This window comes from Pelophylax lessonae, assembly GCF_965119305.1.
Source record: "Pelophylax lessonae genome assembly, chromosome: 4".
Classification (NCBI taxonomy): Eukaryota; Metazoa; Chordata; class Amphibia; order Anura; family Ranidae; genus Pelophylax; species Pelophylax lessonae.
This window is the reverse complement of record NC_138771.1, coordinates 107,504,464-107,531,284: the sequence shown is the minus strand read 5'-3', so window position 1 is coordinate 107,531,284 and position 26,821 is coordinate 107,504,464. Positions and strand designations below refer to the sequence as shown.

General features: G+C 40.1%; 1 protein-coding gene across 1 annotated transcript in view; it reads left to right on the top strand.

Annotated features, from left to right (window-relative positions):
* LRRC49 (leucine rich repeat containing 49) overlaps positions 1 to 26,821 on the top strand; it is a 202,688-nt gene that overhangs the window by 112,905 nt on the left and 62,962 nt on the right. The window contains exons 10-11 of the mRNA XM_082256059.1: positions 361 to 508; positions 8,584 to 8,667. Of these exons, the coding sequence (XP_082112185.1) occupies positions 361 to 508; positions 8,584 to 8,667 (232 nt within the window). The remainder of the gene's footprint in view (positions 1 to 360; positions 509 to 8,583; positions 8,668 to 26,821) is intronic.

The window sequence follows — 26,821 nt, the reverse complement described above, 5'->3', positions numbered from 1 at the left end:
CAGAACAAATTTTCTGGCTCTGGGTTCTGGGTCTCAGCCAGGGTCCACTGGACATCAAGATTTGTTGAAATCCCAGTACAGTCCCATGGAAAGCGGGACAGTTGGGTGGCATGCTACAACTAAGGTAGTGTCAGTGTGTTCAGACTCATGTATTCACTACAGAAAAGCATCATTCTAGTGGTTACTTTCACACAGCGTGCCTAGTAATGTAAAGTGCAGATATGTTCAAACAGCCTCAAGTGCATTGTCTGATGATCAATTACAGGCTGAAGAAAATATTGATCTTCTGTGTGACATAACACTTTTTTTTTATCTTTGCCTTCAGTTTCTGCTGACTTATATTGCACTTTATCTTTGCAGAATCAGTGACATCTTGTGTCTTGCTGACTCCACATCGCTTTCAGAAGTCACACTTGATGGCAACCCAATAGCTCAAGAGTCATGGTACAGACAAACCATTCTGGGGCACATGCTGCAGCTGAGACAGCTGGACATGAAGAAAATCACGGTAAAGGAAGAGCCCTAAAGTGATAGTGTTGCTAAAAAAAAAAATACATTATAAAGGGTATGCTAACACCTCACTAGTGTCAGTACACTGGCTAGCTATGTATTAAATTGCTAAGTCAGTGTCCTATTTGCTTGCTCACTCACCAAATATTACTGTATATTTCTATTCCTAGTAACTCAAATAACACTATCGCAAAAGAAAGCGGAGGTAAAAACCCCAACAAAGGATGTTACATAAGGACCAGGCAGCCTAAGTCTTGGGATCTTTTATATATGAATTACAAAACACTAGGCTTAAAAACTCCACCCTCACCTCCGCAGCTGTGATTAAAAAAGACAACGTTATCTAAAATGTCGCAGCTGTGCTCACATATCACACATGCAATTTTGTCTAGACATACCCAAGGTAATAGGAGGCTTACACCATGCCAGATACGTTGCCAGAGTGGGAAATATTTATGCAGATGTAGTGCCACCTATCACAATATATAATGTGCACTGCACATAAATGTTCCCAACATGCACAGGGTCTTAGTGAGGGTCTTAGCAAATTTAGCCAATTGCCCACTGAACTAAAGTAGAGTAATAATGCTATTCCTGCAGGGCCGTGTTGAAATGTAAAGACCACTGTCAGTGACTATCGCTCCTCTGGATAGGATGGCAGGCAGATGCAATTAAGTCAGTGTAGCTAATTAACCCCAGTGGGTATTGACAATGTATTGCTGCAGTTGGGTCCACACACACCGCTTTGGGAGTAACTGATGTCCAGCAGCTTGTATGCTTCATCAAAATGGAGCCTGATTCCTTCAGGCAATACACTGAGCATTCCTTCAGGCAATACACTGGAACTGCATCAAGCCCCCTAACCTGTGAGCTGGTGAGGTAGAGAGCATTGAAGTCTCCCCCGGCTATCCAGGAGCTAAAACGAATTAGAGATTGTAAATGTGTGAGCAGAGCAACAGTTCCAATATGGATCATTCGCCAAGGTGCATAATTGTGTAATGCACTGACTAGGTGCTCTTAGAAGTATTCAAGGTGCAGGATATCAGTTACTCCCACAGTGGTGTGTGTGAAACTGATTGCAGCAATACAGTGTCAATACCCACTGGGGTAAATTAGCCACACTGATCTAATTGCATCTGCCTGCCATCCTATGCAGAAAAGCGAAGATCACTGTGGTCTTTACATTTACACCAATGGCCATGCAGCAACAGCATTATTACTCTACTTTAGTTAAGTGGGCAATTAGTTTTCATTTTTTTTTCTCAACTGCAGAGGTGATGGAGTATTTAAGCCTAGTTTTTTTGTAATCCATATTTTTTAATAAAGCTCAGATGACTTAAGCTGCCTGGTTCTAATGTAACATTCTTTGTTGAGGTCTTTACCCCTGTAATGGACCCCCAATACTTCGACCAATTATTTCCATCTTAGGTCTCCCGAATCCCACGTGATGCAGTGACTAAGGCCCCCAATTCCCCCCAAACATCAGCCTAAGCTCGATGAAGGGTAAAACAAAAAGACTCTTTATTCAACAACTCATTTCCAATATATACAGTCTTAGGTGCTTGATTACATCATATGCAAATGTATTGTATACAGAACATAATTAACATACCTGGCCATCTGGACAGAAACAATAGGTGAATGACACTGCAGGCTCAGACAGGATTAGCATTATCATAATTGACTCAACAAACAACAAGCCCAAAACATAGCCGAATATGCATTCCTAGAAGTATGAACACACACCACCTCTAAACAGATGAAAGCAGAAGACGTAGGCTCGCGGACTGCCCGTCTCCATTTTCAACACACCTTATTATAAGTGTCAATACACATCCCCACAGTAGACAATAGCTGAGTCTTATGTCGTTAGTATCTGTTTAGTCTCTCATTGTGTGAAGTCCTTTGTTGTAATAGGCAGCTTAGGCCCAGAGTCTGTGTCTCTTGGGGTGACATGGACTTGAATTCAAAGTAACAGTACTCCAAGGGTCCCCCAGCATACACCCCCACACAGAGCCACGCTCCCCTACAAGCCAGGGTCCATAGTCCGTGGGCAGGAGGCTGGCCCCCACACTCCTCCAGTAGCCGTGGTGAACGTCCCATCAAATGGGCATTCGTCAAAACCCCCACTTTCTTTTGCAAATAAAAGTAGTCTGTAAAAAAGCAGTAAATCTCTGACCCAATAAAGCTGCCCCTTTAGCACTTCATTTATTTTTTATTTAACTAAAGTGGGGAAGGATGCTGAGGCCCTGTTGATATCTCCTCCAAACTTCCTATCCTTGTGATAATGTTGGCTCTCTTCAATATCAGCACTTTGTGTGGGACACTTTGTTGCACCATTTTGGTTAGGGTAGGTCGTGGTGCTAATCATGGGAACCCCTAAGGCTGAGCCTCTGATTAAACTTTTACACTTTTACATACTTACAGATAGAATGGTCGTGTGGATAGTAGTTTGGGATTTGTATGTTTTGTCTTACTCCTTCTTTGCAACACTTAGCCAGTTAAAGTGTATCTGTGGTTGAAATGTATAATCCTGTATTACCGTTTATACTCGAGTATTAGCCAACCCGAATAGAATCCAAGGCACCAAATTTTACTACAAAAAACTGGGAAAACTTATTGACTCGAGTATAAGCCTAGAGTGGGAAATGCAGCAGCTACTGGACCACCACAAGACCCAAAACAGGGGCTGCGGGCATGGTGCAGGGGCTGCGGACATGGTACAGGAGATGCAGGGCTGTGGGCATGGTACAGGAGATGGTAAAGGCAATGGTACAGGCATGGCACAGGAGTTGGTACAGGCATGGCACAGGAGATGATACAGGAAATGCAGGGCTGCGGGCATAGTACAGGAGATGTAGTGCTGCGGGCATGGTACAGGAGAATATAGTGAAATCCAAATATCATGCTGCAGCTTTTAAAAAAATAAGTACCTCAATATGCCAAAGAGAATCCCATTCTAAATAATGATCACTAAGCCGCGCATTTAGAAAATAAAAATGAATGAAGAGTACATGTGCAAATAAATCACATAATATTCTTAATAACAATAAATAAATAAATAGCAGTCTTCAAAAAGATGTGCACAGGAACTCCGTACACACTGCAGTTCATAAAGTAAACTTCTAGGTGAGAGTGTGATCAGCTAACAAAAGTCCCGTGATAAGGTTGGGTCACCATAAATCCACCACCATCATGATACCGCTCCCATCAGCTGGCAACTCACCCCAAATTATTGCCCCCCCATTCTCATGGTCAGGGCTCATGTGCAGTGGGATCACTAGTAAAGCAGGGGGGGGGGGGGTCGTCCTTAGATTGTTCTCTTCCAAAGTCTCCTCCTCTCTCATGAATAGCCCATAACTCATATTACAAACCCATAACAAAATGCACTCACAAGGTGTTTTAAGCAAAGCGCATGAATAATAATAGGTGGTCTGGGGCATTCCCATAGTCCTCACCACCTCCACGCTGATATACCGGACCCTAGGGAGCAGCCTCCAAGCCTCCGACAGATTCTCCGGTGTGCCTTGTAGCCACGCCTTTGCTTACGACATTTTGTAATTGCATTTTGTTATGGGTTTGTAATATGAGTTAATAAATCGATGTAAAGACCATATTGACTCGTGGAGCTCTTTTCTTTTCTATGATTCATATTGATGGGCTATTCATGAGAGAGAGGAGACATTGGAGGAGAACGATCTAAGGATGATCCCCCCTTGCTTTACTAGTGATCCCACTGTGCTTGAGCCGTGACCATGAGAATGGGGGGGCAATAATTTGGGGTGAGTTGCCAGCTGATGGGAGCAGTATCACGATGGTGGTGGATTTATGGTGAACCAACCTTATCACGGGACTTTTATTAGCTGATCACACTCTCACTTTACTTTATGAACTGCAGTGTGTACGGAGTGTATTGGACACATCTTTTTGAAGACTGCTATTTATTAATTTATTTATTGTTATTAAGAATATTTTGTGATTTATTTGCACATGTACGCTTCATTTTTATTTTCTAAATGCGCGTCTTAGTGATCATTATTTGGAATGGGATTCACTTTGGCATATTGAATAAATTGTTAATGCACAAGGATGTTGAGCCTTCTCTTTTCTTGTGTTTATAACCATTTCCGGGGGTAAAAGCAGGTTGAAGCTTAGTTAGGTTTTGACCGCACTTCCAGTTTAAGCTTTCAGTGATCACCAGCAATGGCAATAATCACCAATACGGAGTCAAGAGTGGTGTGGTCATGGCTGATGGTAACAGTCACACACAGTAACAGATCACAACAATTATTCAATGCACATGAAGATACATACCTGTATGCACATTAATATGTAAATTCCCATATGTGCCCTTGTGATCGTGTGTCTACCTCCTGGTATCTGTGAATCATTTTCCCCTATTGTTTCATTGGAGATTGATATGCATTCTATGTAAGAATTCCTGGTATGAATTAAACAGGAAACATACGGTAATCTGTTCAAAAGCCAGAGTTTGCTGGCAAGTCTGTAGAATGTTGAACTTTTACTATATTTACATCCTTTATCCAGTTGAAATAACAGTACTTCCAGAATGTATACTTGTTTTGATTTTGTATGTTCTGATATAATACGTTACCCCGACATTCTTGGCATGCCATGCCTTTTGTAATTGAGCTATTAAAGTGTTTTTCTGCATTTTTCATGCTACCAGTCTAGTTTTTTTTTCTTAGCATGTACGACTAAAAGACAAGCACTAGATGGCAGAAGAATGCTAAAAGAAAACTAGGAAAATACTGAGTCGGAAAAAAAAAAAAAAAGAAAAAAGAACCGTTTCTAAAAGATCCAGAATATAAGTAAAAATAAGATATTGGGCAAAAAGTGAGAGAGTACGGTGTGTGTGTATATATATATATATATATATATATATATATATATATATATATATATATATATATGTGTGTGTGTATATATATATATATATATATATATATATATATATATATATAATATGTATGTGTATATATATATATATATATATATATATATATATATATATATGAGTAGAGAGAGAGTTAAATGTTGAGTTGGCCCACCCTTTGCAGCTATAACCGCTTTAGCTCTTCTGGGAAGGCTGTCCACAAGGTTTAGGAGTGTGTCTATGGGAATGTTTGACAATTCTTTAATTCTTTCAGAAGCACAATTGTGAGGTCAAGCACTGATGTTGGACGAGAAGGCCTGACTCACAGTATCGGCTCTAATTCATCCCGAAGGTGTTCTTTCGGGTTTAGGTCAGGACTCTGTGCAGGCCAGTCAAGTAGTCCATGTCTTTAGGGACCTTGTTTGTGCACTGGTCCAAATCATTTGGTGGAGGGGAGATTATGGTGTGGGGTTGTTTTTTAGGGGTTTGAGCTTGGCCCCTTAGTACCAGTAAATGGAGCTCTTAAGGCTTTAGCATACCAAGACATTTTGGACAATTTCATGCCCCCAACTTTGTAGGAACAGTTTTTGGGTAGACCCTTCCTGTTCTAACATGACTGCGCACCAGTGCACAAAGCAGTGGAGAGGAGGGGCAGTGGTGTCATGATCTCCACCTCATACATTTAGAGTACGCTGAAACAGTAGGGCTTGGTGTCACTTGCCAGTAGGGATGAGCTTAAGACAGAAACACTTGGCTGTTTGGAGATTTTGTCCAAATGCTTGAACAGCCAAGGTTCAGTCTGAAGACTAACCCATTCAGCCAGGCATCATGTATAATAGGCACAGGGGCACCGCCCCCCCATCCATGCGTCCAGCCCCCTAAACTACATGCAGGGGCACCAGACGCATGGAGTTCAATGGGGAATTTTTTTTTTTTAACCACTGCGCCCCGAACCCACCCAGTTGTGTGACAATAGCGAATGAATATTTGCTATTATCACACTGACTCATCTCCCAGCTAATCAGGAAGCAGGTCGTGAGACCCCTTTCCTGATTGGCTAAAAAGTGATGTAATTTTACTGCCCATTGGCCAGGAAGAGGGAGGGGACATACGGCCGAGGAGAAGACACAGTGGCGCTCGGTGAAGGAGCAGGTAAGATGCTGGACAGCCAGCCATCCATCCTGGGAGGGGGGAGGAAGGAGGGAGGGGGGGTAGAGTAGATTGCAGGCCATCCATCCATCCCATGGGGGGTGCGGGGGTTGTTGGTTTTGCCACCGCCCCCCCCCCCCCAAATTTTTATTCACCAGCCGCCACTAATAGTGATATTCCTTCCACTATGATACATGACAGCTTCCTTCTGACAGTGGTTGTTAAGAATATCGGTGGGTGCACGCTCTGCCGAGTCCTTACCTAGTGATGTCACCTGGCCCCTTTCACTGACATGACTGGGAATCCAAGGCATAGCCAGGTAGTATTTACCCCTTACTCGTTCACATGGGGCTTCCAAATTCCAATAAGGGGATTTCCAGATTCCAATAAGCCTCCCACTGACAGATCTTTACAACCACAGACACAAGGTAGTCTAGAAAAGGCCCTTGTCCTTGTTAACATGAAGACAAGGTGCATTGCCACTGGGTACCTGATCATGCTGAGGAAATATTGCTTGGTTTGCTTTGGGAGAGGCGTATGTATGGTTGTCCCCCCTCTTTTTTGGCCTACCAGGCTGCATGCTCAGACATGTTCTGGTCTGGAGGGAGACCCCCCACTTTTTTTTTATTTGTGCGGCTGGGTTCCCCCTTGAATCCATACCAAAACCTTGGGTATGGTATGGAATTTGGCAGGGACCCTATGCCTTTTTGTTTTTATCTTTTTTATGGGGTCCCCATTAAAATTTTATACCAGACCTGAAGTGCCTATGGGAGTCCCCTATTACTCTCCATCGCAGAGACTCATTTAGGATAAGGGTCTGGTAAAGATGAGGGGAACCCCTGGCTGCTGTGTTTACAACGATGCAGCTAGATGTCATTTGGTGGCAATTTATAGTTTTACTAAACCCTCATTATTTTTAAAAAAATAAAAATAACAAACATACCAATACCTGCTCTGTGTAATGGTTTCACTCAGAGCAGCCCAGATCCTCTTCTTCTGGGATCCTCTGCTGGCACTCCAGAACCCTCCTCTTCGTTGGGGTGCCCCCGCACGTTCTCGCACCTGAGTCCCGCTGCTGCGTTCATTGACACAGACAGTGGGACTGAGCCCCGCCCCCTGCTCCAGTTTTGATTGACAGAAGCAGTAGCCAATCGCTCCAGCGCTATCAGTCTGTCCATACAGGAGAGTGACAGCAGTGAGAGCTGCTGCACTTCTGCACATCGCTGGTTTGGATGGGCTCAGGTAAGGAAAAGAGGGACAGCTGCAGCACAGAAGGTTTTTCACCTTAATGCATAGAATGCTTTAAGGTGAAAAACCTTAAGGCTTTACAACCACTTTAAACTCAACATTTTTCATTTCCAAATATCAGTGTTGCTGTAGTAGGTTTTTGCATCACAGAGATGTGTGACTTCACAGTCCAAATCAGGACATTCTCCAAGCATGCTATTTAGGACTTTTTGCATTTTTAATGTTGCACTTTAAGCATTACTAAAATCGCTGCTCCCTGCCAAACATAATTTTTTTACAAATTTCTTTTGATTTGGTATATGTTCTCCATGGAAGTGCCCAGCCTCCCATGACATTTTTTTTTTTTTTTTTACATTTCCTAGTCCAAACTTATTTTTTACATTTGGCTCCTATTTGCCTTCAATGGGGTTTAGGTTCAGCACCAGAACGTTACTCCTATTACTCTAACCTTGCTCAATCCGAACTTAAGTATACTTGGCTCATTACTATTTGTTAGCAAAGAGCCCTGCCTCCTCCACTTCAAACTGAGCAAAATCAAAAACAGTTTGCATGCACATCTATGTTTTATTGCTGATTGGTCTAAAACAAATGCTTTTGCAATGTGTACATAGAACTCTATTGCACTCTTTCAATCAAAACCACAGTCCCCTTTACTAGGAAAATCAGCTCACTAAACGTCTACTTTTCTTTTAAATTACGTTCTTTATGCAGATATCTGACTTTTGTATGAGCTATTAAGTTTTACATTTTAAAGAATAAAAAGCATATCTTTGTTTTAGGAAGAAGAAAGACGTACTGCATCTGTTCTGGCAAGAAAAGAGGAAGAGCGGAAGCGTGAAAGCCACAAGCAAGCCTTACTAAAGGTAAACTCTGTCATGTAAGAATTTCAGGGCAAATTGAAAATTTCACTCATCGGGTGTTGACATTTCAGCCCACCCGTAAACTGGTATGATGAAAAAATGAAAATCTATAAATGCTGTACCCTTCCATCATTTCACGTGACAAATATGAAGTATTTTTTCAGTATTTTAAAGCCTGAGACAGCACAAACAGTGAATGCTGATATTATTTGTTTTAAGACTTTAGCTAATTCCTGCAATGATCTTGCATGGACCTGAAAGTAGTAGAACAACAAGATTAATTACGCATTGCTCTGCTTTATTGTATATACTGGGGGGAATTCAATACAGAATTTGCTTCACATTTTAGGTGGTATGGTCTCCTTAAAATATCCTGCACCAAATTGATGAAATCTTTGAGATGTTTGAGAGATTGTTATATCTGTTTCTATGGCTGCATCAAATTCAAAAAGAATAACAGCCAGATAATGAAACTGAAGGTAATTTAACTGTATGCCAGAAAAATTGCAGGTATGACGTTTTTTTCCATAGTTACATTTGGAAACACTGTATGTATACCTGGCCTATGCCTCTGGAAGTTGAAATCACTTTAGTAGGCACCGCCATTCCATTGATCTCCACTAACTTTCGAATCACACACCAAATGGCTGCCCTAATGCATTGTGAACACTGAATGTTGGCCACTCAGAGAACGCTTTGCATTTTCTCCATACATTTAAAGCTTATCTGATTTGGACAAGGTGGGCGGTGACATCACACTCTCCACCTCGCCCAGACAGAGAAGGTTTGGACTAATGTATCTATGTAAAAAAAAAAAAAACGCCATACCTGGAATTCTTCCTTAAAGTTAGTGCACAAGAGGTGTGGGAGGGAGGTTTGTTATTACTTTATTAATGTGTTTTGCATTTAACTTATTGGTTGCTAGGATGCAGACTGCCAGTGTTCTAGCAACCAGTGAAGCAGGGTACATTGACAGAGGACAGAGCTTAATGGGGAATTCTTTTTTTTTTTAAACAATACATTTTTATTTGTTTCTAATGAACATCGTAATACAAATTCAGTAACATAGATTATAACTTGAAAAGAATAGTCTTAGTGGTAGAAATAACACATAGAGAAAGAACCGTTTGTAACAAAGTAAGGCTTGACAAATGTTGATATAATTCTTGATAACCAATTCCTGCCTACCCCAATTGGGTTCAAGCTGTAAGCAGAGGTTGATCATCAAACTAACTAAATTTACAAAGAACAGAGAATGTAGTGATCAGTAATGAACCACACCGAAAACTCAGACTTAGGAGAGATGTTAGGGATATGTTTTTTTGGGTATTTAGGGGCTCCAGGGTGAGATAGCCAATGTTGCAATTTTATTTAAAGGCAATGATAGAGTAGTTCTTATAGGCTAACATAATTTCATATTGTGCTTAGATATTTACTCTAGCAATGAAATTTGATAGATTAGGTGCGTCATTAGATTTCCATAAACTGGTTATATTCAACCTTGCCGCTTTTAATATATGAACTACAATTGTTCTATATATTAAGGGATAATTATCAAGATTAATTCCTAATAGGGCCATAGCAGGGTAAGCTTCTTTAGGTTTCCTATAAAGGTAGCTATGAAGGAGGATACAGACTTCCAGAAACTATTTTGATTTTTTACAACTCCATAGAGTGTGGTAAAGGTTAACAATTTGTTCATTACATCTCCAACAAATAGGAGATGTGGAAGGGTATATTTCTGATAGTTTGTATGGGGTCAAATACCATCTATTTAATATTTTTTGTGAGTTATCCCAGTGTTCAATACATGAGGTAGCTTTACTGGATATCTTTATAGCATTTTGCCATTGGTTCCAGGAAAACTTTTGATCTAGGTCTTTCTCCCATCTGATCATTTGAGAGTTTTTATTTTCACTTGATTGAGAAGCTAATACAGTGCATTCCGGAAAGTATTCACAGCAGTTTGCCTTTTCCACATTTTGTTATGCTACAGCCTTATTCTAAAATGGATTAAATGTATTACTTTTCTCAAAATTCTACAAACAATACCCCATAATGACAACATGTAAGAAGTTTGCTTGAAATCTTTGCAAATTTATTAAAAATAAAAAATGAAAAAAACACATGTACAGAAGTATTCACAGCCTTTGCGGTGACACTCAAAATTTGAGCTCAGGTGCATCCTGTTTCTACTGATCATCCTCGAGATGTTTCTACAACTTGATTGAAGTCCACCTGTGGTAAATTCGTTTGATTGGACATGATATGGAAAGGCACACACGTCTATGTAAGGTCCCATAGTTAACAATGCATATCAGAGCACAAACCAAGCCATGAAGTCCAAGGAATTGTCTGTAGACTTCCGAGACTGGATTGTATTGAAGCACAGATCTGGGGAACGGTACAGAAACATTTCTGTAGCATTAAAGGTCCCAATGACCACAGTGGCATCCATCATCCGTAAATCGAAGAAGTTTGGAACCACCAGAACTCCTCCTAGAGCGGACCGCATGGTCAAACTGAGCGATCGGGGGAGAAGGGCCTTAGTCAGGGAGGTGACATAGGAGCCGATGGTCACTCACTGACAGAGCTCCAGCATTTCTCTGTGGAGAGAGGAGAATGTTTTAAAAGAACATCCATCTCTGCACCACTTCACCAATCAGGCTTGTATGGTAGAGTGGCCATAATGGAAGCCACTCCTCTGTAAAAGACACAAAAGCCCATCTGGAGTTTGCCAAAAGGCACCTGAAGGACTCTCAGACAATGAGAAACAAAATTCTCTGGTCTGAATCAAAGATTGAACTCTTTGCCTAAATGGCAAGCACCATATCTGGAGGAAATCAGGCACCGCTCATCACCTGGCCAATACCATCCCTTCAGTGAATCATGGTGGTGTCAGCATCATGCTGCATGGATGTTTTTAAGCGGCAGACACTGGGAGACTAGTCAGAATCGAGGGAAGGATAAATGCAGAAATGTACCAAGACATCCTTGACGAAAACCTGCTTCAGAGCGCTCTGGACCTCAGACTGGGGTGAAGGATCATCTTCCAACAGGACAACAACCCCAAGCACACAGCCAAGATAACAAAGGAGTGGCTATGAGACAATTATGTGAACCTCCTTTAGTGGCCCAGCCAGAGCCCAGATTTGAAGCCGATTGAACATCTCTGGAGAGATCAGAAAATGGCTGTGCACCGACGCTCCCAATCCAACCTGATGGAGCTTGAGAGGTCCTGCAAAGATGAATGAGAGAAACTGCCCAAAAATAGGTATGCGAAGCTTGTAGCATCATACTCAAAAAGACTTGAGGCTGTAATTGGTGCCAAAGGTGCTTCAACAAAGTATTGAGCAAAGGTTTTGAATACTTAGGTACATGGGATTTTTTTCATTTTTTATTTTTAATAAATTTGAAACAATTTCAAACAAACCTCTTTCACTTTGTCATTATGGGATATTGTTTGTAGAATTTTGACGGAAAATAATGAATTTAATCCATTTTGGAATAAGGATGTAACATAACAAAATGTGGAAAAACTGAAGCGCTGTGAATACTTTCCAGATGAACTGTATTTTGTAAAAAAAGGTGATTCCTTTCCTTTTTACTTAATTATTTTTAGTAAAATATTGCCAGATTTCTAGAGGAATTTCTATGGTGTTATGGGGGTTAAACTCTTTTAAGCAGGTGTGTTTGGTGATTTTGTTTAATACTGTGCTCAGTAAACTTTTAAAGAGAAAATGACCTTGTTGAATCCAGATTCCCACTAATAAACACATTTTGCAATAATCTATCATTTTTGTTGGAATTGATACCTTGACTCAGTTTTTTTTTTTTTTATCTTTATTTCATGCTGTGTAAATTAGATTTGCTAATTTTGGGAAGTATATAGCTAGCAATAGATAAGGGAAATAGGTCATGGCCTGAGGTGACTTCTTTTTTAATGTTTAGCCAAAGTTTATCCTCAGGAGAGGAAAAACGGAATTTCACCTGGTCCAGTAAAGCTGCTTAGTAATAATGTTTAATATCTGGTAATCCCATGTCTCCTGAGGGTTTGGTGGTAGTTCGTACTGAAAATGCCACCCTAGGTTTTTTCCCATTTCAGATGAAATTTTTAAGTTTCAACTTTATCTGCCTGAGAAATTTGGCAGGGATAGGGATCGGAAAGGACCGAAAGTAATAGAGAATTTTTGGGAGGGTTTGCGTCTTGAATGCCGCAGTTTTACAGACCCATGATAGTTGGGTCTTTTGCATATTTTGTAGATCTTTGCTGATTAGCTTTGTACAGTTTGGAGTGTGGGTAAGCTAGTTGTATGCCTAGGTATGATATAGAATTTTCATCCCAATTTTAGTCCTATTTAAAACCTAAATCGTTAGTGGGTTCCTTAGGAAGAATAATTGGTAGGGCATAACATTTGTTTTATATTTTATGATAAATTTCCATACCTTTCTAGTCGTTTTTGGACAACATGTACCGAGGATGTAGGATTAGTTAGTATAAGTATAATGTCATCGGCAAATAATCCTATTTTATGTTCATATTGTCCTATTTTTACCTTTGACATCTATATTTGCTGGTATATACTCTGCTAATGATTCTATTGATAATGAAAAAATGAAAGAGGATAGAGGGCATCTTTGTGGGATAGAGGGCATCCTTGTCTGGTTCTATTAGTTAAATTGAAGCTCCTGAAGATTATACCTGATGTAAATACTTTTGCAGAGGGTTGTGTATAGAGTGCCATTATGGTTGAGTGGATAAAACCCTTAAAACCACATTTTGTTAGTGAACTGGATATGATATGATGGGGAATTCTGAGAGACTAGTTCTCCATCATGTATGCCTTTCTTGACATTGACAGCGGACTGCAGTGGGCAGATTCCATAGCCTTTATATCATCCTAGCAGCAGCTATGAAATCCACCCACTGCTGCCCACTGTCAATCACAAGCAAGGTGGACCAGTTGGGGAACTAGACTCTGAATTCCCTTTTTAGACTTTGCTCAACCAACAGTTGCAGTGTGAGTGAACTTGACTTGTTGAGTAGGCGAAACCTGATAAGGATGATGAGAGATTAGTTCCCCATAAGGTGTGTCTACTGTGTGACTGACAGCGAATGGCAGTGGGCAGATTCGATAGTTGCTATTGGACAGAATGGCCCCTATGGAATTTGCCCACTGTCTTCCTCTGTCAATCACAAGGGAGTCAAATCTAATAGGTAACTAGTCTCAGCGTTCTCTATCTTGCTCTGCACACCCAACAGAAAAATGCCCTGGTAATGCGCCCTTTGTGTGTGATAGGCGTAGTGGCCAGGCAGGGGGCTCAGGGTTACTAACTGAACTACACTATATGGACCTTCCAACTCATGTTCCCGGCAGGTACGTGAATATGTGGCAAGCACCGACATTTGTGATGTGGAGGTGCACCGAAATTCGAAAGAGACATTCTATATGAATTCCAGGGTCTAAATCCTTGTATTGATCCGTTGCTAATTTTCATGTAGCTTCCTTCAACTGTCATTTTGCTGCAGCTGGAAGAAACCAGAGATGGAATACATTTTGTGACTCACCAAGCTGACTTGTCCTTCTTGTTTGTTTTGTAGCTAGATATTTTGTTTATCTGTGTTTATAAAGCAGAAAATGCTGGAAATGACTTTGTATTTCTTTGTAGAAAAGCACATATGGCACTAATTGGTACTAATTCAGGCAAGTTTGGCTCCATTTACTAAACTGTGTGTTTGTCTTAAGAAATCAATTAAGTCAGTTAAATACTTCCTGAGGTTTTCTGTATCTAACATAGAAAACTGTGCAAATAGTTTTATATAAAGAAAGTCAAACTGTTTCTTTTAATCTAGATTTCCTACTTCAAACTACTGCATTGTACTCTTCCATCTCTGATTAATTGAGGTCTGAGAATGAAAAGAGGGACTGCATGTGTTACCCAAAATAGCCACCCATTTTCTTAATCATTGTTTGAAACTGTACTGGGAAAATAAAAAGGAAAAACAGCAGCTAGTGCTTTTTTTTCAGATGCTGTTCATAAATAGGTATATGTAAACTTAAAGCGTATCTAAACCCAAAAACAAAAATGTAATACACTGCAGCTTGCGACTCTGACTGCTAATGTTGCCGGATAGCTTGGCCTGTTAAAGAAAGTTAAATACACCAGACTTACTGACGGGATCAACAGGTGAAAATAAAGTGAAAAAGAAAAATTTAAAGCAGTAGTATACTCCGCTTTTTAATTTTTACCTACAGGTAAGCCTATAATAAGGTTTACCTGTAGGTAAAATGACTATCTCCTAAACCTGCACGGATTAGGAGATAGTCACCCTGCATGCAGCCACTGACACCAGCGACGCACCGCTCTGTAGGTCCGGCGTATCTTGCCGGACCTACAGAGCTCCTTGCTGGCTCAATGCCGGCAATTGAACTCCCACGCGCGGGAGTGACATCATCGCGGCTCCGGCCACTCACAGCGCTGGAGCCGCCTTACCCGGAAGAGACACTGAGGGAACAGGTCAGCTCCCTCGGCGGTGTCCGTGCAACCGAGTGGGGGATTCATTCTAAGGTATTTCATAATGCGATGCATACTAGCACATTATGCCATTGTCCTGCAGGGTGTTTTTTTTTTTTTTACACAGGGAATACAACCGCTTGAAGAAAACTAATTGCAGCCACAACATCTAAGGCCTCATGCGCAATGGGCTTTAAATCTACCACTTTTACAGGCCTTTGGCTTTTTTTTCTCCAACCTATAAAAACACCATTTGTGTGTCCATTCACACATAGGCATTTACAGGCATAATAGAGGAGGAGTGTTTACAGGCTAAAAAAATAAACCCATTACCAGCATGTTCAAGAGAGAAGCATTTGAGCAGAAAAACTGCTTAAAGCATCTAAACGCATAAATGCTTCTAAACGCTAGACTTGTTTAGGCACAAATTTAGCATTCGAGAGTTAAAACATTCCAATTGCCAGAATGAATTAAACTATTATTGATGTGCCTAAACGTGTGTGCAAGACACGACTTTAGGCGTAATTTTTAAGCTGTTCCTGCTGGGAGTAAAGGCTTTCAGAAGGGCTCAGAAACTCCCAGTGTGCATGAGCATGCCTACACCCAGCATGATAGCATGAGAAAGAGAGCCATTATGGGGCTGAGGCATAGAAAATGAAACAATTAGAGCAACACTGAAGCTGTTGTCCAAGGTAATAAAAAATTTAACGCATGTGTTATACCCAAAAACCCAGAAATACGCGTATAGAACATTGGCGGTTTTAACTTTTTTTTTTTTTTAAATGTAAGCACAATTTTAATTTTAATAAAAGGCTATATCTTGAAATATTACGTTTAGCAACTCACATGGTTGATGATTAAAACAGGCACATCTGAGTATGCAAGCATCCCGGGTAAAGCTGTCCACATAGACCGTCCTCTGCACTACCGGCTCTCAACGCTGTCAGTCTGCAGTCATGACTGGGAAGACTACCCTGCAGTAGAGCGATTTGAAAGTGAGGCTTGAAGTGATTGTGGGGCACAGCGTGGAACAGATCACATCAATGGCGGTGCGGAAGATGGTCTATGTGGACAGCTTTACTCCAGATGCCTGCATACTTAGATGTGCCTGTTTTATTCACCAACCATGGGAGTTGCTAAATGTTGTAATTCATTAAATGTAACCATATTGCTACACTTAGAGGCAGCTCTCTTCTCTTTTATTCTCTGTAGCTCCTGCTGGATTCTGCTTTATGCACTCCGTATTGACACTTTTTTCACCACAGAGGTTAATATCCACCACTGTTAATATCAGCTTGAATAAATGGTTGTGAAATGAATCATCTGAGTTTTTATTATTTATTTTTGGGAAATTTGCCATAGACACACTCCTAAACCTTGTAGACAGCCTTCTCAGAGGAGTTGAAGCTGTTATACCAAAGGGTGGGCCAACTCTAAATTGAACCCTACGGACTAAGACTGGGATGCCATTAAAGTTTATGTGCACGTAAAGGTAGGTGTACCAATACTTTTGATAATAAAGTGTAGGTTACAAGTCAAAATTTTGGGTTGTCTCCAGAATAGGAAGTGAAGGTCTCTCTAAGAGATTAACTAATGTCTGTTCCTGTAAGTATGATTTCCAATCATTGCCTTGTGGTCACTGGGAGAGGAAGTCTTCCTAAGGCCCCTTTCACACATACGGTCCATTTGTCCGTTGACGGATGAAAAACGGACATCAATGCCTCTCTATGTAAAAACGGATGACAACGGATGATCATCTGTTAACATCCGTTTTCATCCGCTTCCGTCAATGTCCATTTTTTGGAACGGATGAATGCCCTATTTTTCATTTGTCAAAAAAACAGATCGGACGGAAAATGGATGTAAACGGACAAACGGTCCCTTTTTCATCCGTTTTTGCATTGGTAGTGGATGTAAAAAAACGGATGAAAAATGGATGGAACACTGATACATTTTGACGTGACTGAACTGATGAACTGAACGGACCGTATGTGTGAAAGGGGCCTAAGGCTGGCCATATACTATACAATTTTCTTATTCAATTTCCTTTAGATTTACCTTAAACTATGTAGTGCAAGGGCCTGCCTGATTGCATACAACTTGAAAGTGTTTAGGTTTGACCCTATATTACATGGTTTTGGTAAATCTAAAGGAAAGTTGAACAAGAAAATTGTATAGTGTATGGCCAGCCTAACACAGAGGGCAATACAATTTGACACATATTCCCCTTGTTACTTCTAAAATTGCTTCCATTGCAATTACTTTTGGACCTAAGGTCACTGAGGGACAAAAACTCTTGGCTCACTCTCAATAATTAGTGGGGCCCACCTATATAGGCAATAAGCTCAGGCAAACTGTTGATAAGACCTGGTTAGAAGTCATTTGGATCATTTCTGTTTTATATGTATATCTTGGGACATCATACTTGAACTGTTTGCTTCAGGTCAATCAACAGCAGTTTAATAGGTTTAATATTTTGATCTTCATATCTAAAATATGGAATCTTTCCAATTTGGGTCGGTCTGCTGTCTACTTCTATGTTTTAGATAATTGTCAAGTTAGAGTTTCTCAATACAGCTTATATTTATTAGGCTCTCGATGAAAAGCTATCTAGGCTTAGAGGCAAGAAAATAGTATCCAGCCATTATATTTTCTCATTGTTTTTCAGGTTGTCTGTTTGGTATGCTTCGCTTTGTTTTCTCTTAACAAAAAGTTGATTTTTTTTTTTTTCTAATGTGTATAACCCATTACTGTATAACAGCATTATAGTAGTGCTGTAGAACAATGAGGTTGTATTTAGCAAATCTCTGAAAGGCAGCAAGTTTTTTTTCTTAGAAAGCAGTCATTTCATCTGACGTACTCTCCCATGGACACCATGCTTGTTTAGTAATTTTCCTATGATAGGCCTATGGACAGAATGGACAGAAATGCTATTTAAAGAACAAATCTGCAGACACACATTCCCAATTGTTACTCTAGGGTTTTTTAACACTGCCTGGAAGATAGTGTATGTCCCTACACATGTATGTGTAAGATGACATCAAGGAGAGTAGCAGTGATGCCGAATTTCCTCCATTTGTGTCTTATAAGTGTCTAACAAGTTTTAAAAACTCTTCTTTTTTTAAAGTATTTTTTAACAGGCCATGTTGCACTTTAACAGTATTCTTTCTGAAGCGCAAGTAACAAAAACCTATGTGATTTTTATTTTTATTGCAACACTGTAATAACACCTAAAAGATGAAAGTCGGCCCCCAAAAAAATACTCCACCCACTCCTATTCTCTAATTCTGTTAAAAAAAAGAATTATAAGACCCCAAATCTGTTTCCCCTGTACCCATGACCCTTAGGAGCGCCTCTAACGGTGGTGGAGACTGGTGATTTCTAGGGTCTTATTCTGCACCTTCGCATCATGACATTATTATGTAGTCCTTTAAAGAGTCAAGTTCCTCCACCCCAAACTCGCTCATAAATGTATCCAGAATGTCTTGGTATGCTGACGCCTTAAAAGTTCCCTTAACTGGAACTAAGGGGCCAAGCCCAACCCCTATAAAACAACCCCACACCATAATCCCCGAGCTACATCACCAATCTTGTCTCCAAATATCACCCAAACCGTCCTCTCCGCTCCTCTCAAGACCTCCTACTCTCAAGCTTCCTTGTCTCCTCCTCTCATGCTCGTCTCCAGGATTTCTCCAGGGCCTCTCCCATCCTCTGGAACGCTCTACCTCAACCTGTACGGCTATCTCCTATTCTAGCTGCTTTCAGGCGATCCCTGAAAACTCCTTTCTTCAGGGAAGCCTATCACACCTCCAACTAATCTTCCATCAGCTCATTCCCTACTGCTACAACCTCTTGTACCACCTGCCCCACCCTATTAGATTGTAAGGTTTTCTGAGCAGGGTCCTCTTAATCCTCTTGTATTTTACTGTATTGTAAATGTATTGTCTCCCTCTAACATTGTAAAGCGCTGCGTAAACTGCTGGCACTATAGAAATCCTGAATAATAATAAAATAATAATAATAATCCCCCCTCCGCCAAATGATTTGGACCAGTGCACAAAACAAGGTCCATAAAGACATGGATAAGTGATTTTGCGGTGGAGGAACTTGACTGGCCTGCACAGAGTCCTGACCTAAACCCGAAAGAACACCTTTGAAATGAATTTGTGCGCAGACTGCGAGCCAGGCCTTCTTGTCCAATATCAGTGCCTGACCTCACAAATGCGCTTCTGGAAGAATGGTCAAACATTCCTATAGACACACTCCTAAACCTTGTGGACAGCCTTCCCAGAAGAGTTGAAGCTGCTATAGCTGCAAAGGGTGGGCCGATTCAATATTGAACCCTACAGACTAATGCCTCGTACACACGCAACGATTATCGGCCGACCGATCGTCCGTCTTTTGTCCTGAGTTGTGTTTTGTTGGTTGGAATGTGCCTAGACGATTTTTCTCGGCCAACAAAAACCTACTTCAGAAGTGATGTCATGTGCTGGTTTACTTTCCGTGTGTTTTTTCTTCTCTGAGCATGCCCAGTCTTGCTTATCAGATTTTTGTCTGCTGAAATCTGTACTGACTGATGGAAAATCGGCCGTTGTGTTGACGGCCAACAAAAATTTTATAGCCTGCACACCAGATTTTATTCGGCCGAAAAGTCGGAGTCGGTTGTCGAAAGCATCATACTAACAAGCTGAAAATTGGCCGATCGGACGTTGGCCGAAAATTCCCGGCCAATAATCGATGCGTGTGTACGAGGCATAAGACTGGGATGCCATTAAAGTTCATGTGCGTGTAAAGGCAGGTGTCCCAATACGTTTTACAATATAGTGTATATGAAGCAGTAAGAAGCTTGTAGTAATCTGTCTACAAGTTGGTTATAATACATTTGCCCATACAACTATAGGCAAAATCCCACTCTTCTTTCTATATACTAGCTATGTCTTTCTTTATACCTACAGTATATATAAGATGAAAGCAGACAGAATGAAGTGTAATCTGCATACAGAGAGTATCAAGTTACTATATGTACTCTAAATGCTGCTGAGTGAACTTCCTAAGCGGTGGCAGTTTATAATTGAAAATGACTATCTCCGTCTTACTTGTTAATACTCATTAAAGGTTTCTTATAAAGGTGTGCTTGTTAAAAGTCCATATAGCCTCAGAGGACATCTTTCACTTCCTTTCGAGATAAAGCCTTTCAGGTGAAGCCCACATTCAAATGAAATTCCTGACTTGCTTGAAAGCATTTGAAATGTATGCAGGAAATTTCAATGCTTGGAATAAGGGCATGTTTTGTTGGAAAATCACTGTCTTTTATTGAATGTTAATGTACCTTGAATTTAAAAGATGTAAATAATACGTAACAAATATTTTAGTGTTTGTCCCCCTTATGGAAATACAGTCTATTCTTCTTTTTTTAATGCTTCAAGTATAGGTCCACTCAAGTACAAGTCAAACTTTTGTGGTTATGTGGTTTCAGGATTGTTTATTGTGCATGCCTTTTACACCTTTCATTCTCTTGTAAAAATGTCCCCTCTGAATTCCATTATGTAAGGGAGAAAGTCAAGAGAGAGTGTTTTCTGTAAACTTAGGAGAAGGAAAAATTGAGGTTTTGGCTTCAGCGACCAGTCAGGGGGCAAACTACATTTTCTTAGTGAAGTATTGAAAATAAAAGGAAAATGATAGTTGCTATAAGTTACCTGATCAATTTGCCATACAGTTTATCAATGGGTTGTTAAAGACTAGAGACTGATGTCTGATATCCTATTTAAAACTGTCCATATAGGTCTTAGGCTAAGTTCACATGTAGGCGTTTTGGGGTGTTTTTGGGGAGTTTTTCTGCTCTAGGATCAGCTCAAAAAACGCCCAACAAGACAAATCCTATTCATTTCAATGGCCCCTGTTCACATCTGAGCGTTTTGACGTTTTAAGCAAAACGCCCAAATGCTCAAAAAAGTACATGAGCTTCTTTTTGGGCAGATTACAGGTGTTTTTATTTTTTTCCATTGGTTACTAGTCAACCTAAAAACACCTGCACAAAAACGCCTGTAAAAACGCCTGAAAAAGGCCTGTAAAACGCCTGAAAAAATGCCCATAAAAACGCCTGTAAATAGCAACGCCAAGATGTGAACGTAGCCTTATGCATTGCTTGCTTTGAAGCTTTCTACTGTCATAAGGTCCTTTGCTGAGATAGAATGAGAAATTGCAACTGCATGATATTCTTATAATGAAGCATGTTTCACGGATTCATTATATTAAGCAAACAAAAAAAAATCCCATAGGTTAAAAAAAAAAAAAAAAGACACAGCATTAATGTTTTAAGCTGTCTACTATCCTGTACATATTAGGTGATCTCCATAGTGCTGCCTATAAGGAGTATTTAATTATTTATTTTTCTCTCTTATTTGAAGGTCAAAAGAGCTCCAACTTGTCAGATCACTCTGGTCTCCCATGGTCCATGTGTGCGTTCATGTTAAATTCGCATAGAAATTGTCATATGATTGTCCCAAAAACATACCATGTTTCAAGTATGACAACGATTAGCAGTCTGTGATTTGATGAAATCCCGAACAGGTCCACAATGCTTGCTTTATTATTGACTGAATCATTTAAATCAGTGATCTTCAAACTATGGCCCTCCAGTTGTTCAGGAACTACAATTCCCATCATGCCTAGTCATGTCTGGGAATGCCAGACTTTTACAATGCCTCATGTGACATGTAGTTCCACAACAGCTGGAGGGCCGTAGTTTGAGGATCCCTGATTTAAATTCTCAAGAGACAATCACAGTCATCAAAAGCAACCCAAAGGTTGCTTTTGTTGCCTGTGTATGAAGACTTCATACTAAGGGCTCTTTCTCATGGGCGGTCCGATCAGATCCGCCTGTCAGTTTTTTAGTATAATAATAATAATAATAATAATAATAATAATAATGTTGTCAAAGTGAATAATTTTAGTGGCTAGCTATATTTTTAAATGGTTTTTAAGTTGGTCACCAAAAGTTACTACTTTTACAATTTTTTTTCTTTCTTCTCTACATCTGTAAACAAAAACAAAACAAAAGGAAATTTTTGAATACCTAGGAGATTAAAAGTTGTCTTATTTTTTACTACTTTTTCCTTTAAATACTTTAGACATGAAACTTTTTTTTTTTGTTAAAATAATTGACTAGATATTAGTTTTTCCTGTTCCAAAAAGATACTTCAGAAGAGTGAATGATTTGTAAAGAACCGAAGTTACAGTTCACTGTCATGGTATGTTGAAGCAATTCAAGTAACTCTTCTATATCTTTATCACATAATCCTTCAGTGGGTCTCACTTGCAGTGAGGTCTTAAGGAACCGTGAATAGCACATTGTGCGGACGTCACTTTTCTGTGTCTGCATCTTCTACTCTTTCAGATTAAACGTTTAATTTACTGCTGAGTACATTTAATTTATTTAATTGCTGTTTTCAATCCACTGAGATCAGTTCGACCATAGCCACTTGGCAGAGCTTAACCCTCCCCTCCCGTACAATGTTTTTAATTTGAAATCTCTTACGTTCCAAACTTCTGTCAGTCGCCAGCTAAGAAGCAGCATTTTAATGCCATGTTAATATGGGGTATAAATAACCTTGAAACACCTTTAAAGTACAGCGCACATTTCATTTTCCTTACTTTTTGTTCCATATTGTTTTTGGTTAGGTGGGCTTGGCAGTTATACAGCAAAAAAAGTCATAAAAGAATAAGAGAGTTATTAAAACTTTGTTGACTGTTCTTTGTGACTTTGGTCTGTTGAAATAATATTATTATAGCACATCATTCAGCATCTGTGTTACTTCTGCAAAGTAATTACAGTAAAGCACATATATTGAACTATCTTCTGTACACAGAAACCTTTTACAGTGCATGTGTGGCAATCACATTATTTTAACAGAAATCATTTTTGCTCTATGGCAACCAAACAGACCAGTAACATTCTTGTGTATACAAACTTGTGTACCCATACAGGAGACCCTAGCATGATTATATTTTCTATTTGACATGTACATCTACAGAACGGTGCACCTCAGGTGAGCATTGCATAGAGAAATTACCTTATCTCCTTTTTACTTTTTATTGCCCTGGAGCCATTGAAGCCTAAATGCCCACGTCAAATGTAGCAGTCTCAGAAATCCAACCAAATTAATAAGATAAAAATGAATGCTGATTTAAAAAATTAAATAGCAAAACTACCTACAGAGACCTTCCAAAGATTTCCCATGCAGTACTTGTTTTGCCCAGCAAATGTCCCCAGTCTGATGGCTGGGATCATAAACACACTTCCTCTGAACCCAGGTTGTCCTGGTCGGTTCAGCAGGTACCGGCTAAGATTCGAACCCTGTATGGGCAGGCTTAATGAACCCAAGTTGATTGATCGATTATCTTGGGTACAACAAGCCTACTGGAGTTTACATGCAATTATTGCAAGCTGCTGTCATAGCTGCGTCCTATAATTATTGTCTTCTCCTGGCTGGGACAGGTGCACCCCCACCAGGAGAAGACAATGGCTCTGCAGGAGAGATTCCTGCATCAACACTGTCTGTGTTGATAGGTAAATTGAATGAATTTCTTTCCTGCTACATGTGATTGCAGGAAAGAAATTTGCTCTGTCTATGGCTGGCCATTATCTCATCCATTTATCAATCTGATTTCTCTTCCTGTGAGCATGCTTCTTCTCAGCACATGAACTGATTGGTTCCCTGTACTGCTTCTTCCTCTCCCCTGCAGGCCCTAAGGACTAGCATTTGGAGCTCTTTCAGGAACCTGACCTTAGCTGATAAAGAAGCAAATACTTAACATTGTTTTCCTCCAACATGTGATGTCCTCCAGCTCCTAAAAACCCTAAGAGCATAGAACACTGGGCCATGTAGCCGTTCACATTCTTCTTATCAACGAGATGTTCTTATGTAATACTAGTTATGCATAGAAGACCTGTGTCTGTGATCAAAAATAGTCACACTTCGTGTGATCTATCACTTGTAACTCTCAGGGACAAGAGATTTCCATAAATTTAAGAGTACATTCAGGAAACATATGTTTTTCCTGGGTAGCCAGCATATGTTTGTGAATATAAAACTAAATATAACAGCAGGAACCTTCTGATCGGTTTCCAACCCAACAGACGTGTTCATATATGGTCAAGTGTTTGATTCGGAATATCAGGTAATACAGTTAATGCCCTCTGATGGGCACCTTTTAAAGGGCCTAAATTTGTTGTTTATTTTCATTTACTTTGTATTTGTGGGTGCTATACACAGTGTTTGAAACGCCAAAGTGGGTGACACTTTTTGATGGCTATTTTTTGTATTTTATTCTGATTATATATACCATTGAGAGACTGCTAATGCACCTAAACAATTTCTCAGTTTCCTAGGATTGGATGAATGCTATGGAAACAGCTCCATATTTGTTCTGATGTTTCTGGTTCCATTTTTATGAATCAGCCTCATTGTTTGCCATCAAATCCCTTACCTCTGATCTAGATCATAGGTCTATATGATGTTCGGGAGCTCAGTCTGGCCAACATTTTATTTTTAAGTCCTCCATATTATCATATATCTCTTGTTCATAGATAGCTTACACACAACCCTGAACCAACACTAGTTTGCAAGCAACCAAGCGCTTAGAGAGGATACCTACCTCTAATATAGTGTGATAACAAATGCTGCTACTTGATAAAATAACATGAAATAAGAGAATATATGTAAATACAAGCAATATGTAGATACAAAAAATTCTAGTAGCGCAAAAAAGAATGATAAGCTCACTCCCCAATCACATTCACTGAAAACTTGTAAAGACTGTAGACATAAATATAAAAAATATATATATAAAAAATAGTCCCAGCATGAATCAGTCCACCAAAGCAGCGTTGAAAAACATATGACAAATAGCGATATTCACACTGATGTATCCCTTGAAAGATCCTAATCGGTGCAGAAATAAAGGATCACCTTGACCACCACCACTGTGCTCTGAAGGGGGGAAGGTAATGCACACTCACCGACTTCACTGGCCCAGTGATTCTCACCACTGAGCAAACAAGCCACAATACAGCCACTACCACTCGGGCTTCCGGATTGGGACCAATCAGACCAATGACAGGCTCTGCTGCATCCACTTGGGGTTCCGGGATGGGGCCGATAATGGGCTCAATCAAGTAAATGGACATGCAAGGGAAGGAAGGAATAGAGCTCCACTAGTGTGATAACGTATAATACTGGCTTTATTCCAAAATACACAATACATCACACTCACATGACATCAGTTGAATATTCGCATGACCGGAGGTGTATACCCATCGGGACCCGTATCCTGACTCCACGCCGTGGATCGCGCCTTCCGGGTGCTCACTCTCCTCTTACACTCTGACTTGGTTACGCCGCCTGGCCATGCCCCGACGCGTTTCGTACTTCCGACTTCCTCACGGGGGCGTGGCCACGGCGGTAAGGCAGCAAACTAAATACCTACGACTCTCCGCCCATCCGGGCGGGGCCGTGGTGTACGCAATTTGTCAATGGCTGAGCACTTCCTGTTCCGGACGGACACCAATAGATGCGGTTGCCTAGCAACCACGGCTCCCGTGAATCTTGGTCAAATCTTTCTCATGTCCGCTCCCAGTACCATATTAAGAGACTACAATGTGCCTCGTAAAGCTATCAAGCTAAAAATCATGGTACCACGGGTAATGAGGCGTCTCACTATGAACAGGAGAAATGCATACCGCCATAGATTGTGCTACATTCAATAATTCCTAATGGTGCCATATAGTGAATCATAATAAATGCACACATCATTAAGCAATAATATTAGCACCACTGTTGTCATTGTGCCTCAATCCAACAAGAAATACTAATAAAATTAAAACAAAGTAGAATAAAAATACACCTCAAAAGGTGATCAATATAATATATACTAATACATCATATATCACGTGTAAAATATATACTACAGTGAATACAGTAGAACCGAGATCATCAAAAACAGTACAGAAATAACTCAGAAAACCTTTCAAAATTATTTAAAAATATTAAAAATATTATTAAAAATAATTTTAAAATATATATAAACCAAAAAATAACTACTTAATAAAATTAGTTAAGAATCACTAATAAAGCAATTTAAGTCCAATTCAATGTTTAGGCCAATCGGGCTGAGAGATTGAGTCATATATATCCATTTAGTTTCACACTTGGATAGCTCTCTCACCCAATTGGCCCCCCTCCAGGATGGCGTGACACGTTCTATGCCCCAGAACTGTAGGCAACTAGGGTCACGTTGGTGGTGTGACCGAAAATGAGCCGGCACACTGTGTTCTTTTTTGCCTTTAATGATGTTAGAAATATGCTCACCAACCCTTATACTCAGGGTGCGTTTTGTGCGGCCTATATATATTAGTTTGCAAGGACACATTAATGCGTAAACCACATGAGTGGTATCGCATGTGATTAGATTAGATGTTTAACATCAAACTCCTTATCAATGGCCTGCACATAGAAGGAATCCCGTCTTCTTAGGTTCATGGTAGTGAAGGAACACGTCCTGCACCTCCCACACATATGGAACCCTCGCCGACCTGGGAAAAAGGAGGTATTTGGTGCATCAAGCACCTTTTTTACAACCC